The 13,788-nt window shown below is 46.5% G+C and overlaps 1 protein-coding gene across 1 annotated transcript in view; it reads left to right on the plus strand.

Annotated features, from left to right (window-relative positions):
* The window catches only part of LOC113482732 (vitamin D3 hydroxylase-associated protein), a 16,561-nt gene extending 2,884 nt beyond the window's left edge, over positions 1–13,677 (plus strand). Inside the window, exons 2-15 of the mRNA XM_026853718.1 lie at positions 968–1,081; positions 1,420–1,563; positions 1,892–2,025; positions 2,345–2,551; positions 3,097–3,137; positions 3,776–3,900; positions 4,678–4,803; positions 5,566–5,663; positions 6,320–6,419; positions 6,985–7,028; positions 7,693–7,732; positions 11,006–11,114; positions 11,983–12,128; positions 12,443–13,677. Coding sequence (XP_026709519.1) covers positions 968–1,081; positions 1,420–1,563; positions 1,892–2,025; positions 2,345–2,551; positions 3,097–3,137; positions 3,776–3,900; positions 4,678–4,803; positions 5,566–5,663; positions 6,320–6,419; positions 6,985–7,028; positions 7,693–7,732; positions 11,006–11,114; positions 11,983–12,128; positions 12,443–12,571 — 1,557 coding nt within the window. The 3' untranslated portion in view covers positions 12,572–13,677. The remainder of the gene's footprint in view (positions 1–967; positions 1,082–1,419; positions 1,564–1,891; positions 2,026–2,344; positions 2,552–3,096; positions 3,138–3,775; positions 3,901–4,677; positions 4,804–5,565; positions 5,664–6,319; positions 6,420–6,984; positions 7,029–7,692; positions 7,733–11,005; positions 11,115–11,982; positions 12,129–12,442) is intronic.
* Positions 13,678–13,788: the final 111 nt, after the last annotated feature.

Genomic DNA, 13,788 nt, shown 5'->3' on the forward strand with positions numbered 1-13,788 from the left:
GGGGGGGGGGGGAGGAAGGGGTAACCAAAGAAATGGGGGGATGCTGATCAATCCCTCTTTGAAGGGTGGTTATGGCATGTGCACGTTTTGGATTGTCACCAATTTTTTTGAGTATTACCACCCTCCATTGTCACGAAAAAACCTCCTCTAAAGACAGTGTAAATGATGTATTTCTTAATATGGACCTGCTGAGGAAATCCTGAGGATGAAAGATGGATTGGAGTTTGTGAACTTCTTGAACCAGATCACCACCCCAGACCTCCCTATGCCCTTTTCTCCTCATCTGTCCCTACTCTCAAGCCTTTCCTCTCCCATCCTCCTTACCTCTGCCCCTCCACAGGGACCTGTCTGCCCCATCATCCTCAAAGTATGGGGTGGGGGGTTCATATCTCTCCAACATCTGCACATCGGTGACCAAAAGCCATTTCCTCCTGCCCATGCCCAGGTAAAGAAGCATCTGGATTTTAGGAGGTCAGATCCTTGGATTTGGGATTTGTCTTTAACCCATAATAAATACGTACTGATATTCTTTCTTGGGGGAGAAGGTCGCAAACAGCCCACACACTTTTTTTACCATGTTAATGATAAATTTTGTAAAACTTTAACTGGTTGAATTGCTATTCAACACATTGTCTCTGAGTTAGAAGGGGGTTGAAGGCCTCTAGGAGAGTAAACAGAGACAGGTCAAACCTCTCTTACAGATTCAGGCAATTCTCCAGTCAAGAAGCAATTTTCTGCCTGTTTTGGTTCTGGTTTTATGAACTAAGACTCAGCAGATTCCCCATCAGCAAATTCCCCACTCCACCACATGCAGTGCTATGTGGGAGGTTTGCATTTCTACAGGGAATGTCTCCTAAAATTGTCCATTCAAGGTGATTGCTGGGCAGATGTTAGAAATGGGTATTTGCAAACTCAACACCAACCTTTTCTGTTGTTTTCCTCCCTCTGCACCCACTACCTTTTGCAGAACCCAGGCACCCAGACTGCACAAGTCCTCTCACTGACAATGGTGGAGCTGGTGGAGAAGCTGAAGGAGGGGTCCTTGTCCCCAGAAAGTGTCCTCTACTCCTACATGGGCAAAGTGAGTGGTACCTCCAGCATGGGAGAGGTGGTGCAGAGCTCTTCTGCAGTGGGGACTTTCAAATTTAAAAACAGCTCATTTGCTGAGGGAACTGGCAATGCTGGGGATTACAGTTTGTCAATACTGTGATGTCTGAAGGGTGGTTTATGAGCAAATAAGTAAGACAGAGATCCAGGGCAGAAGATTATCCCAGCAAGAAACATCTAAACTTTTTAGGTAAGGTCTGAGTAATGAATAGTGGAGGTTTGAGGAGATTGAATTTCTATCTTGAAAACTCAGTTTAAATACTGTTTCCTTCCTTCTGTCCATTCATTGCTGCTCCTCTCTGTTCTGGAGAGGCTTTGGAGGTGACTCGGGAGGTGAACTGCGTGATAGACTTCATTCATGGCTGTGAGGATCAGCTCCAAAAACTGAAGAAGCAGAAGGAGAAGGGGCTGCTCTATGGCATTCCCGTCAGCATCAAGGACCACATAAACTGCAAGGTACATCCCTAATTCCTCTGCCTCTTGACCTGGGGCTGGGAACAGGCCAGGATATCTGGCTAAGAGTTTCCTCAGACAAGGATGTTCTGGACCAAATATTGTGGGACCAACAAACCTGCCTTTCTTCAGATGAAAATTTTGTTTTCTGCAGTAATTTCTAGCCTGTTCTGATCTGGTTTTCCCTGGGCTAGTCAGGTCCTGTTCTGCCTGTGAGAAAAATTAGGTTGGAACTTTGTCACAGGAGGCATCAGAACTTAAGTTTGTTATTGTTACAGCTTCAAACAGCATATTTCCTGGTACCTAAAGAGCTTTGCTTCCCATCCCCAAGGGCCATGTCTCTTCTGGAGGGATGGTGAAGTTTCTGGGCCAAGTGAAGGAGGAAGACAGCGTCATTGTCCAGGTTCTAAAGAGCCAGGGGGCAATCCCCTTTGTGAAAACCAACATCCCACAGACGATGATAAAGTAATCACGTGTTCTCCTTCATGTGCCTGTGACATGTGACTCTTGCTGTCTGAGAGAGGGTGGGCTGGCATGCACAAACTTCCACCCTTACCCAAGCTAATCATGCACATTGACTTAATTGCCTCCTCAATCTGAAATTATTTCTCTTATATTTGATGCCTCTTTCTTCTTAAATTTCGCTGTCCCAACAAATCTACTTCATGCTGATTCTACCTGCTGGGATTAATTCCACACTCATCCCTGCATGGATGCTCTGTGCCCTGTATTTATGGTTTCCAGAGACAGAAATACCTCACTCATCTGCTGATCTTCTCCCCAGCTATGACTGCAGCAACCTCATCTTTGGCCAGACACTGAACCCTCTGAACCACCAGAAGAGCCCTGGGGGCTCCTCAGGAGGGGAAGGAGCTCTGATCGCAGGAGGAGGCTCCATCCTGGGCATCGGGTCAGATGTGGCTGGCAGCATCCGCCTGCCATCCAGCTTCTGTGGGTTGTGTGGGCTCAAACCCACAGGCAACAGGATCAGGTACATCCCGACATCTGTCCTCTTCTTCCACCCACCATGGAGACTGCAAAGTGTCCCCCACAATGCATCAAACTTCGCAGTAGTGTCCGTGGTTTCCTCCAGTTTTAAGTTAGCACACTAACCTGCCTGGTTCCTTGTGTCAGCGAGGGCTAAGGTCTCTATTAATGATGTGGTGGTCTACATGTCATTAACACAGCAAAGACTTATTCAACTTTGAATAGCCCTGGCCGGGATGCTGCAAGCAAATACTGCAGGGTCATTTCCTTTTCAGATGTTTTCCAGCCCTTACTTTACTCGTAAGAGTTTTCTGTTTATCAGACGTGATTCGTTCACAGATGAGGAATCAGATGCACCAGGGAAACTGATTATAAAAAATGTCTCTAGCTCCTAGCAGCGTACAGCCCATGGCAGTCTTCCTAGCCTGGAAAGTGTCAAGTCTTTGCAGGACCTTTTGCCCTCCTAGATGTTGACTGGGAGCAACTCAGCATGGTGACCTGCCTTAGAGCAAGAGCTGCTGCTAATCTGCTTCTCTGTTATGTTCCTAGCAAACTGGGTGTAGTTTCTCCTATCACAGGAATGAAATCAGGTAAGACCATCCAGATGACATATTGCTACTGTCAAACTTTTGCTTCTTACATCTCCTCCTACTGCTGAAATGTCAGCAAATGTGCTTGCTCAGTTATATGTCTTGTGGCCAGTCAAAACCAGTGATCTAGCAGACCAGGGCTGCCTTGTGTGATTACCTTTTTGCACCACTTATTCTGTTCTGGACAGTGGCAGCTGAATCTGAGCAGCAGAGTAGTGAATCTGAGCAGAATCGAAGCAACAGCCATTCAGGAAGTGCAATGCATAGCAGTGAGAAATGTGTGAGATGTGCGTCCCAAAAGCCTAGGATATTTCACTGGAGATGCTTCCAGGAGACTGTGCTGGCATCAGCAGCTGGCAGGAGGTATTGCTGTTGGCAGGAGGGCTGCAGTCCTCCCTCCTCCTGAGCAGGGCCTGTGTCTACAGCAGCCTGGCCCAGGTCAGCCTCAGCAGGTTGCCTCTGCTCTGAGAGACTTACAGATGGTTTCTGCTGGATCTCCTTGCTCACTGGCACGTTACACTTGTTCCCCATTCCTCTTCCCTGGCCTGATCAAAACTCTTCCATGCTGGGCCCCACATAGTAACTGTGAGACAGCACCAGCCCATCTGCCTGCAGTGATAGAACCTTTGTGCTTGCAGTGACGGGGATGCTGGGGCCGATGGCAAGAGATGTGGACAGCTTGGCCCTTTGCATGAAGGCGCTGCTCTGTGAGGAGATGTTCCGGCTGGACCCCACCGTGCCCCCACTCCCCTTTGATGAGGAGGTAAGGCTCAGAGGCAGTGCCCAGCAACAAGATGAGATCTTGTGAGATTCCTGTCTGGTTTTACATCTCAAGATAGTGAAGGACCCAGGTAACCAAGTGTCCTGAACAGAGGACACCCAGCATGAGCGACCACAAGAAGCAGCCACACAACGGTGTTGGCAGGTCCCCATTGGCTTGCCCTGACGAGACCTGCCAGATACTGACTCCTTCCCTTCCCAGCAATGTCCAAAACAAGCTTGTTGGCTCCATCCTGGCCCAATCCCTAAAGGTGCTGATTTCTACTAAGGCATTCACCCCTCACACCTTTACTTAGAGATCCTGATTTAAGTCACTGACCTAAGAAATCATTGCCCTTTGCCATTAGCTCTCTGCTTCTGACATTTAATCATGTCTTTCCGGCTCAAGTTCTAGGATCCTAGGATCTTTCAGTTGTCCCCAACACCCAGACAATAAAGACCAGTGGCTTACCCTAGAGGAACAGGCCCCTGAACTCTGCGCCTAGCCAGGCATTCCAGGCATGTTCAGGTCTGCACAGGTGCTGTCACACCTGCTGTCCCAAATCTGGGACATGCTCACATGGCAAGAGGAGGTGTCAGAAAGACCACACCAAGGACCACTGCTGCAGACCTATGTTCTGGACAACACTGCTTTCCACCAGCCCTATTGCCCCCATCATTCCTCCAACCCAGGAGACCTTAGTTGCTGCCTTCCTGAGCCATGGGAATGGTCCAGTCTTGTACATCCTATGTGTGCAAGTAATGGCTCCTCTTCCCACAGGTTTACACCAGTTCAGAGCCACTTCGGATTGGGTATTATGAAGGAGACGGCTACTTCCAGCCCTCTCCCAGCATGAAGCGGGCCATCCAGCAGACAAGAAAGCTCCTCCAGGATGCAGGGCATACGGTGGGTTTTCCTGCCTGTGGTTGCCTGGAGCTGTTATCCTGATCCTTACAGAGTTTGGACAAGTCACTTCACATCTCCACTTTTGCTGCATATAAAACAGGGACCATCCCTCCCCGCTGCAAGGGTCATGAAGAGGAAGGCAAATTAAACAGTTTGCTTCTCAGACTGGAACGATCTTGATTATATTCCTGGCCTAGCAGACAGGAGAATCACCTTCAGATATCTTCAAGTCACCCTTTTTCTAAAGCACTGTTTTTTTCCATCATGTTTGGTGTTCCCATAAATATCAAGCTCACAAGAGTTTCCACAATCCCTAGCTGTTAAAAGCAGTTTACAAATTTCTTAGTGGGTAAGTGGGAAGGAGGTTGGAGCAGCTGACCCCACAGGGACCTCATCTAACCTAAATTATTCTGTGGTTCCACCAGCGGGGATTTCTATATGGGAGCTGTTCCAATAATGCAAATTAATTAAAAATACTTGGTGTTTTGAAGCCTCTAAAAATTCTTCTCTAATGTGTGGAGGAGTGCAGCCTGTGCCAGGTCATAATATGTGTGAATGCCTTGGAGATGTGAAAGGACAGTGAGCAGATGCTGCTAACCCAGGTCCCTTTGAAAATGGGGTCTTGCTGTCCTACAGCAGCAAGGAGGGCCTAAGCTTCCCAGCATGTCCCACTCACCTCACTAGTGAGTCAGGGAGGTTCACAGAGTGCTTTATGAATCATTTATCTTTTTTGCCTCTTGCACAAGGATGTTTTTCTTGCAGCTTGTTCCCTTTGCACCGCCCAAGATTGACTACATGGTAGATGAGCTGTTCACCAGAGGGATTTTCTCAGATGGTGCTGCTCGCTTGGTGGACTGCCTGTGAGTAAAATCTCAGTTTCATTGTGGGCCATGAGACTTGACACTTGTCACTGTTTGCATCCAGAGTGTTTATATTCTTGTGGGTGCAAACTGAATAACGAGCATCAGAGAAGCAATTTCTGGAAGGATGAATTTAACATGAGCAGCAGCTACTTTCACAGTAGCAGTTCACATACACGGATAATGCAGTCGGGTAATAAGAAACTGTGTGTCAGCACTGCTGTTGCAACTGGGTTTATGCGTGTGACTAGTCCATGGCACATGGGAAACATCACACATTATAGAACTTCCTATGGGGTGCCGTGGCTTAGCCCTGGCTCGTGGCCAAACACCCACACAGCCACTCACTCACTTCAGGGTGATACATGCCCAGGGTTGTACGTGGCCCCACAGCTGCAAAGCACTCCAGAGCCTCTATGGCACTGACAATACTGGCAGTAAAGTACTTCTTTCCCTATAACTTTTGCAGTGAGCCTTTACACCTGAGCATCTAAACCCCACATGAGCATCTCTTGTTCAGCGTTTCAGATTGAAACAGGGAGATTTTGTCTTCTAGCAACTCCCCTCTAAGAAAAACCCTGCTTTGGAAACAGCATTGCTGTTGCTGGAGCTCTGGCACAGATGACTTGTCATGACTTCACTCTCTGCCCTTCCAGCAAAGGAGACATCGTGGATCCCAACCTGAAATCCCAGTTCAATACTTACAGGCTTCCTGCTCTGGTGAAAAGGATCTTGGCTATCATTTTGAAACCCATAGTAAGTGTGCAGACGTGTCTCATCTGTGTTACAGGAAATCTGCAAGGTGGGGGAAATTTCCGTGTACAGGGAGGTAGGCTGCTCCCTTCTGGGAATGCTTTGCTGCTTTAAGTGCCTGATAGGCTTCGTACTGAAATACACTTAAATACACTTAGTCCCTAAACCCGTGCTGAACTTATCAAGCGGGTCTGACAGCCTTTGTGGAAGTTTTGCATGGAGAGGTCAAAATATGATCTGTTCTCAGGAACCCCTGAGCCATGCAGCTCATGCAGCAATGGGTTCCAAGAGAATGGGTATCACTAACAAGGGTCTAAACGGCATCCCCACATCCAGAAGATGCCCTCCAGGTTTAGCAGTGTGGTCTAGAGCTTTACTGGCATGGGTGGCTGTGGTTAAAAGTATAAATTATTGCGGGAGTAAAACTACTTCAGTGGAAACCATACCTGTTCTGCAGAGACACTTCTGCTAGGCCAAGAAGTGTTCCCAAAATGCAATCATGTATTAACCAGCTATTTCAGCTGCACTGTTGTTGACTAACCCCAAGTTTTTCTCTTCCCTCTGAAAGTACCCACGAATTGCTCGGGATCTCAGCGCTCTCTGTGGAGTGGGGTAAGGCTTACTGAAGTAACTCTAGAGAAAGGGCTTGCGCATGGATGTGTCCACAGCAGATGCCAGTTTGTTGTGCAAAGCCCCGTCATGGGGCTGTGCAGCACAGGCTGAGCCAGATGAGTATATGCTGCCTCAGCACCACCTGGGCTTAGCACAGTGTTATCCAGGGCTATGCAGCCAGAGATTATTTTAAGAGCTGAAGGATCCTTGTCATGTCAGGTCTAGGATGTCTCCATGGAGATCAGCACAGAGAGATACAGGCTACTTTCTCCAGCAGGTGGATTCTGATACGCAGAGCATCATCTGCCAAGTTAATGCAGAGATCTCTGCATGCAGGTCCAGTGTGGTGTGAAGTACCTGTCCCTCCAAGAGAGACTGAGACACAACACACTGGGAGCAAATTAATTTAGAAGACTGCTATAATCTTTGTCTAGGTGCCAGAGCACCTAGACATGGTGGTGTGCTTTTAATGTAAGCTCTTTTGATGTACCTGTAAACACATACGAACCCAGTGGAATTAGCTGGGTGATCTTATAGCTTGTTCCCAGAAGGGTCATGCTGTTTCCATAACAAAAAAAAAAAAAATAGTGGGCTGCCTGTGCAGTTTGTTAATTGTTTTCTGTTGCCACAGTCCCAAAGCTGATTAATTCTGCCACTTTTCCAGGTCTGCCAAAAACCTTTGGGGTCAGCATGAAGCAGTGGCGGTAATGTGATATTTTTTTTTTCCCTTTACTAAATATAGTGAGAGATCCCCAAAGTTTCTTAGCAATTGCTTTGAGCTCTGTGATGGATTTGGGGTTGGAAATGGATCATGTGGAAATAAAGCATTGGGTTTTTCTCTGAAAGTCAAGATTTGCAAGGAGTGGTAAGAGCCCAAGGCAATAGACGTTCATTTGGCGGTCTCTACTTACTAGAGGATGGGGAGGAAAGATTATCCTTTGCCCTGCATTTCCTAAGCAGAAATAGCATAAGAACAGCCGCTACAGGTTTTTTTCTTCTTTCCATCTGTTGGTGCAAATTCTTCATTTCAGACGTTAGGTGCTATTGTCACTAGCTAAGACCATGTTTGAAATGTCAAGCAGAGACCTTAGGAGTCGAAAATTGTGGTTGTGAACTCCTTGGCTCAGGTGGATTTTGTATGAACTCATTTGGGATCAGGAACATAGAACAGCACACATTCTCCTGGACAACTGAGTCCAGTGCTGCTCACAAACTGATCAGGTTCCTCTTTATGCTTTGTCACAGATGAAAATATTTGACACAGTTGTGATTTGGTAGCAATTTAAGATTTATTAATAGTGTGAGGCAGACAAAAGATCAAATTTTAGCAGTACTTAATGATCAATCAGTTTAAAGATTAACAAGGTGCTTTGGTAGAATATGTTATAATTAAAATAGTGAATAATTACAGATTTGAGAATGACAAGATTCACACTAACTTACTACATGGCTTTTTAAATCAAAGTGTATATATATGTATATATGTATAAACACAAAACATACACACAGAGAGCATGGAAATATTTGGATATCCAGTAAAATACATAGACATCCACACTCGTGAAGGCAAATTTGCATATTTAAGCACATAAATAAGTCAAGAGGTGGATGGGAGAGGCTAGCCTATAGTTAAAATTTCTGTCTTCTCGAGTTTGGAGCAAATACTCACAGTGCATCAGTATTTCTCAACGGGTGATAATTGAGAAGAAGTCTGACCTTACCTTGGCCTTTCATCAGCTTTGTGGGCAGATGATCTTCAAACCTCGAGGAGTCTGTGCCTGAGAGGCATCCCAGCTCAGGGGAGTTGCTGGTCATAGCCCACTGCAATCCATAGCCCACTGCAATCCAGGAGAGCTCGAAGGGTCTCGCTTAGGGTCTCTGTTTATAGGGTCTGAGATAGTTGACTTCCATCAGATAGTTTTCCATTTCAGCCCAACTTGGATGGTGGAATATTCTGGTACTTTCTACCAGTTGCACAAGCTTGCTAGGTCTTGGAGTTCTGGTATTACTCCCTTTGGGCCATAACCCAAGTACAGATGTACTAGGCTGTCAGGAGGTATTGATTATTATTATTGTTCTTAAGCAATAAGGGAGGGGGGCAGGAACCAGCTAGGTTAAGGGCATGTCTTAATGCTTTGGTCCATGGCCTTTCCCAAGCCATTTTGAGTTGGCGTGTGGTCCATTCCCAAGTGGTAGGGGAGACAGAAATCAGGTGTGTCAAAGGAGTGCCTTAACATTCTGGTCTGCTGCCTTTCTCAGTTGATCTTGGGGCGGCATGTGCCCCAGGGGAAAATTGCACTAAGCATCAAGCAGCGCAAAAGAGGAGGCTGAGTTGCACCATCACATGATCGCATTTGTTTTTATTGGCCAGCTTCTCTCCTCCCTGCTCTGATTGTTAGAAACCTTCATATTTTCCATGCTGTTTATTCACTTCCAGTTTATCCCCGTTTTATTCTTGTTCTTGTGCTTAAGTAGCGCCTCTCCTCTCTGGTATTTTCCACTGCCTCCCTCCTCCTTGATCTATTTATAGACAGCAATCTTTTCAGCTGGTGTTTTGCAAGGCTGAAGAAGCTGAGCTGGTTTGGTGTCCTCCCACAGGGCAGGATCTGTGTTCCCTGGGGCATCCTCATAACCCTCCCCGAGAAGAAACGTGCCCCCAGCCTGTACCACGCAGCCTCCATCAGTGCCAGTCACTCGATGAACGTGCACACTCACTTGCAGCAGGTCTGACAGACTACAGGGCAGAGGGAAAACTCCTGCAAACCTGCCTGGTCACTGGGCTGATGGCAGTGTTTGGAACAAAATGGCTTTAGGGTTTTTTTTTACGTGAAAAGAGATTCCTCTCCCCCCCCCCAAAACAAAACAAAACAAAACAAAACAAAAACACCAAAAACCAACCAACAACAACCAAAAAGAAAACTCTTTTAAAAGTTTGTTGGCCTCGGAGATATTTTGAATCATTTTTCTTCAGTGAAACCATACTCACATTTTTTCATCTACTGAAAACAAGAGCTGATTCAAAACCTTTGGCTAGTGATCAGCTTTTCTCTCAGAAAAAAAAAAAATCAGGTTAGCTACACAGACTGTATTTCCTGGAAACCCATCTCATTTGTTGAATTTTCAGCAGGAAGGATCTCAGACTGCAGATGGAAATTGAGGTCAACTAAAAAACAGCCTCATGGCTGGGACTTCTGTGAGAGATGGAGAAGACCCTTGTACAGAAAGCCTGGAGTGAGAGAGTTGTGCAGAGCAGGGGCTGGACCATGGGACAAATGTGTCCTGGTAACCAGAATATGGCTGCAGAAGCAGCCATACTGTGGTCCACCCATGTCTATGTACTAAGACAAAGTGGAACAGCTCTTTAGGATGGATTTATTCATTGCCTGATGTTCAACAAAGCTGCATTAAACCAGACTATAAATCTAGATCTCTCTTGGATCTACAGTACAAGCCTGAAGCTGTGCCTCCTGCATGGTTGGGGGAACACCTCGGGCTTGCCTAGCTGTCTCTTGCTACTTCTTTTTCTTACCTGTATCCTGATGCAGAATGAAAGATTTTGTGAAAATATTTTTAACTCGTGTCTCCTAGAGTCTTCTACCAAAATAACCAAAGCTTTTATGATTTTTTTTTTTTTAGCCAGCTAGACATAATTGTTCAAACTACTGTTGATCTCCATTCAATAAAATTCAAAGACAAAACTATTCATAGAAAGGATTGAGTTAGTACTTAAAGAAATCAACTCTGAAATGCCCACTTAGCATTAATGTCTAGGTTTGGGCAGCACATGGTATTCTGACAAGAAACCTAAGGGTGGAAGAACAAAATCCATTGGCTCTTTCAAAGCACAGCTCAGATTTTATCTGATTTTTCAGTTGTATCCAGGAAGGCTTTTTTCTCCTTTTGCCATGCTATAGGCATTGATCTGTCACTGCTGTTCAACAGACATTGTTTGTCATCTCCTCTATCTTTCCTTCTAGGCTTACTGCACTGAATTCATTGCTAAATGGAGGAAGCTAAGGCTGGATGTGATTCTTTGTCCTGCGCTGGGCCCAGCCTTTAACCATGGCTACGCTGGGAAGTTATTTGGTAATCACTGAGGTGTCTCTGGATGCATTCATGGTGCTGACTGTGGGCAGAGCTAGAGCAAGATTTTGGTCTCTTGGACATTCCCCACATCATGTGCAGTGCTTGGTCTTCCCTCTAGGGAAGAAAGCAAAGGAGAGGTCTCCTCTGGGTGGGTCTTCTCATGCCCCCACCTCATCTGAGCTGCAGGTGTTTGGATTATTATGGGGCAGCAGCTACTGGCACATCTGTCCCAGTCATTCGTGGCTGAGTTTGCCCTGCATTGTCTGTCCTGTGGAAAGCGCAAGAGCTACTCTTGCAGCAGAGTGGCTGTGAGGATACATGTCAGAGGGGTAGCAGACTTTAATACAAGGCCAGGCTCTCCTGAATCTGGCTCTTGCATTTCCCAAGAATTTGCAGAGAGCAGAAAGGCTTGTTGTCTGTGACTTGCAGAAAAATGCCTATTTTTTTATAGCTTCCAGTAAACAGTCATCATCCTCCACCTCTCTAGCAATGGCCCTTTGGGATCCAAAATCCCCAAGACAGTGTTACAGAACCAGACATCTGGGTTATCTTGCAAAGATAGCTGGGATTTTCTCCTGGGGTATGTGAGACATAGATGCAGACTCTGAATCAGACCAAATACTTGTATCTCTCTTCCAGAGTAGATCTAACCTCCACCCAACTGACAGGTGAAGGCATGGGTCTCTCTCTGGTTTCAGCAGCCATGTGGCCCGAAACCCATCAAAAGTCGCTTTGAAAGCAGCATGTTTCATGGTTCCTTCAGGTCCAGCAACTCCAATTCCTGTGACCTAAATCATCATCTGAAAGTCATTTCTGACCCAGCACACTAAATCTTGCCATTTTGCATGCTTTGTGTGATCTTTTCCAGCTGCGACCTCCTATACCAATTTATACAATGTCTTAAACTTCCCTGCTGGGGTGGTGCCAGTCAGCACGGTCACAAGAGACGACGAAGAAGAACTGAAGCATTACCGAGGGCACTATGGAGACCCTTGGGATAAGAGGCTGAAAGAGGTCAGTGGGGAAAGAGTTTAAGTCTTAGCAGAAGGTTATGACTGGTACAGTGACACCTCTGGCATGTTGTCCCAAGGCTTATCTTGTCCTGATGAGACTGGGAGCTTGTTTAGTAACGTAGTTTGCATACACCATATTACTACCCTGCATGTGGTGCAGCTAGGCTGGTGTACATCAGCCTGACAATTGTCTCACTGTCCCCTTGTATGTCTTCCTTTGTCTTCTCTTCCTATAATGTCAAAAGACAGAGTTTGCTCTTGTGCCTCCCCAGGTGCTCTGGTGCTCTGACTCAGCACCGTGCTTAATTTTTGCAGGCTGTGGAAGGAGCTGTGGGGCTGCCAGTGGCTGTCCAGTGCGTGGCTTTGCCATGGCAGGAGGAGCTGTGCCTTCGCTTCATGAAGGAGGTGGAGACACTTGCCCACAACACCAAGAGAAATGTGTGATTTCTGGGAACCAACCTTCACTATGATGACTTTTCACTCCCTGCCCTTCACTCCAGCCACCTTCTACCTGATGCACAAAGCAAAGTAGATAGTGACCTGCAGACTCTGAACCATTGTTTCAATAAACTGGCAATGAATGCTGTTTAAAAAAAGCAAAAATCTTGTCTCTGTCCAGATTTTCCTCTGTTAAACTGAGTCAAAAAAAACAAAGGAATGAAAGTTATTTCTGGACCAAAGAAGTCCAATAACTACAGTGTAACAATACCTGTTGCATGATATGAGACCAAAGAGCTGTTTACCCCAATATTTTACTTCCACCTGAGCAGGAGCAGAAGTTTGTGGGAGAGTATAACCTGATAAGTGGAGGATTCCCCCTCTGGCTATGCCATTGGTTGGCCAAAGTACTGTTTGGCAAATAGTTGCAGTCAGCCCATCATTTTTAATAGCTGTCAGGAAAGCTCTCCTTAATGAACTTGTTGGGCTCTTTCCTGAAGTCACTCACTCTTTTGCTCTCCACACCATCTGGTGGCAGTAGGCTCTGCAGTGAGTAGTGAAAAGCTGAATTTTCTCTGTTTAAGCATAATCTGTGAGGAATGGTAACTGGTCTGTCTTCACTCCTGTTCCTCATTGTTTCTTCCAGTTAAGCAATGGGAAGAAAAAGTTGGGATTTTTTATTGCTTGTAAGCACTTGTGGGAAAACCGAGTTTAAGCATTTCTGGGGCTATGTTTAGACCATCCGCACTGTGCTGTTTCTCGGCCTGTCCTTCACTCTCAAGGTGGTGGAAGAGGCTGGAAGGGAAGGTAGGAGTGATGGAGGAGACTGAAATGCTTTGAATTAGCAAGTGTGCCTTGAAACAAGGCACCAATGTTAGCGATGATCCGTGCCTCTCCAAGCCTACATATGTCTCCAAGGCACTGGGACTGGAGTCAATATTTCCCCAACAGGAGAGAGCCACAGGGCCAAGGGGTGACACCGCTCTTGTTATTTATTTGTCATTGCCTGCCTGGGTCTGCGCAGGGATGCTGCAGTCACCCAGCAGCCTCACACGGTCACCGGCAGGTCTGAGTCACACAGGGAGTCCTGGCTCCCCAGCCTGACCCACCACCCCTCTTTTCAGCAGGGGTAGGGAGAAGGTCCAGGGCACCACACTCACAGCCCAGCTGCCAGAAGATGCCCTGCCTCTGCAGAACTGCTGCTGGGCAGCACCAGCCACAGA

The sequence above is a fragment of the Athene cunicularia genome (assembly GCF_003259725.1).
Source record: "Athene cunicularia isolate RWA chromosome 8 unlocalized genomic scaffold, athCun1 chr8_part1, whole genome shotgun sequence".
Classification (NCBI taxonomy): domain Eukaryota; kingdom Metazoa; phylum Chordata; class Aves; order Strigiformes; family Strigidae; genus Athene; species Athene cunicularia.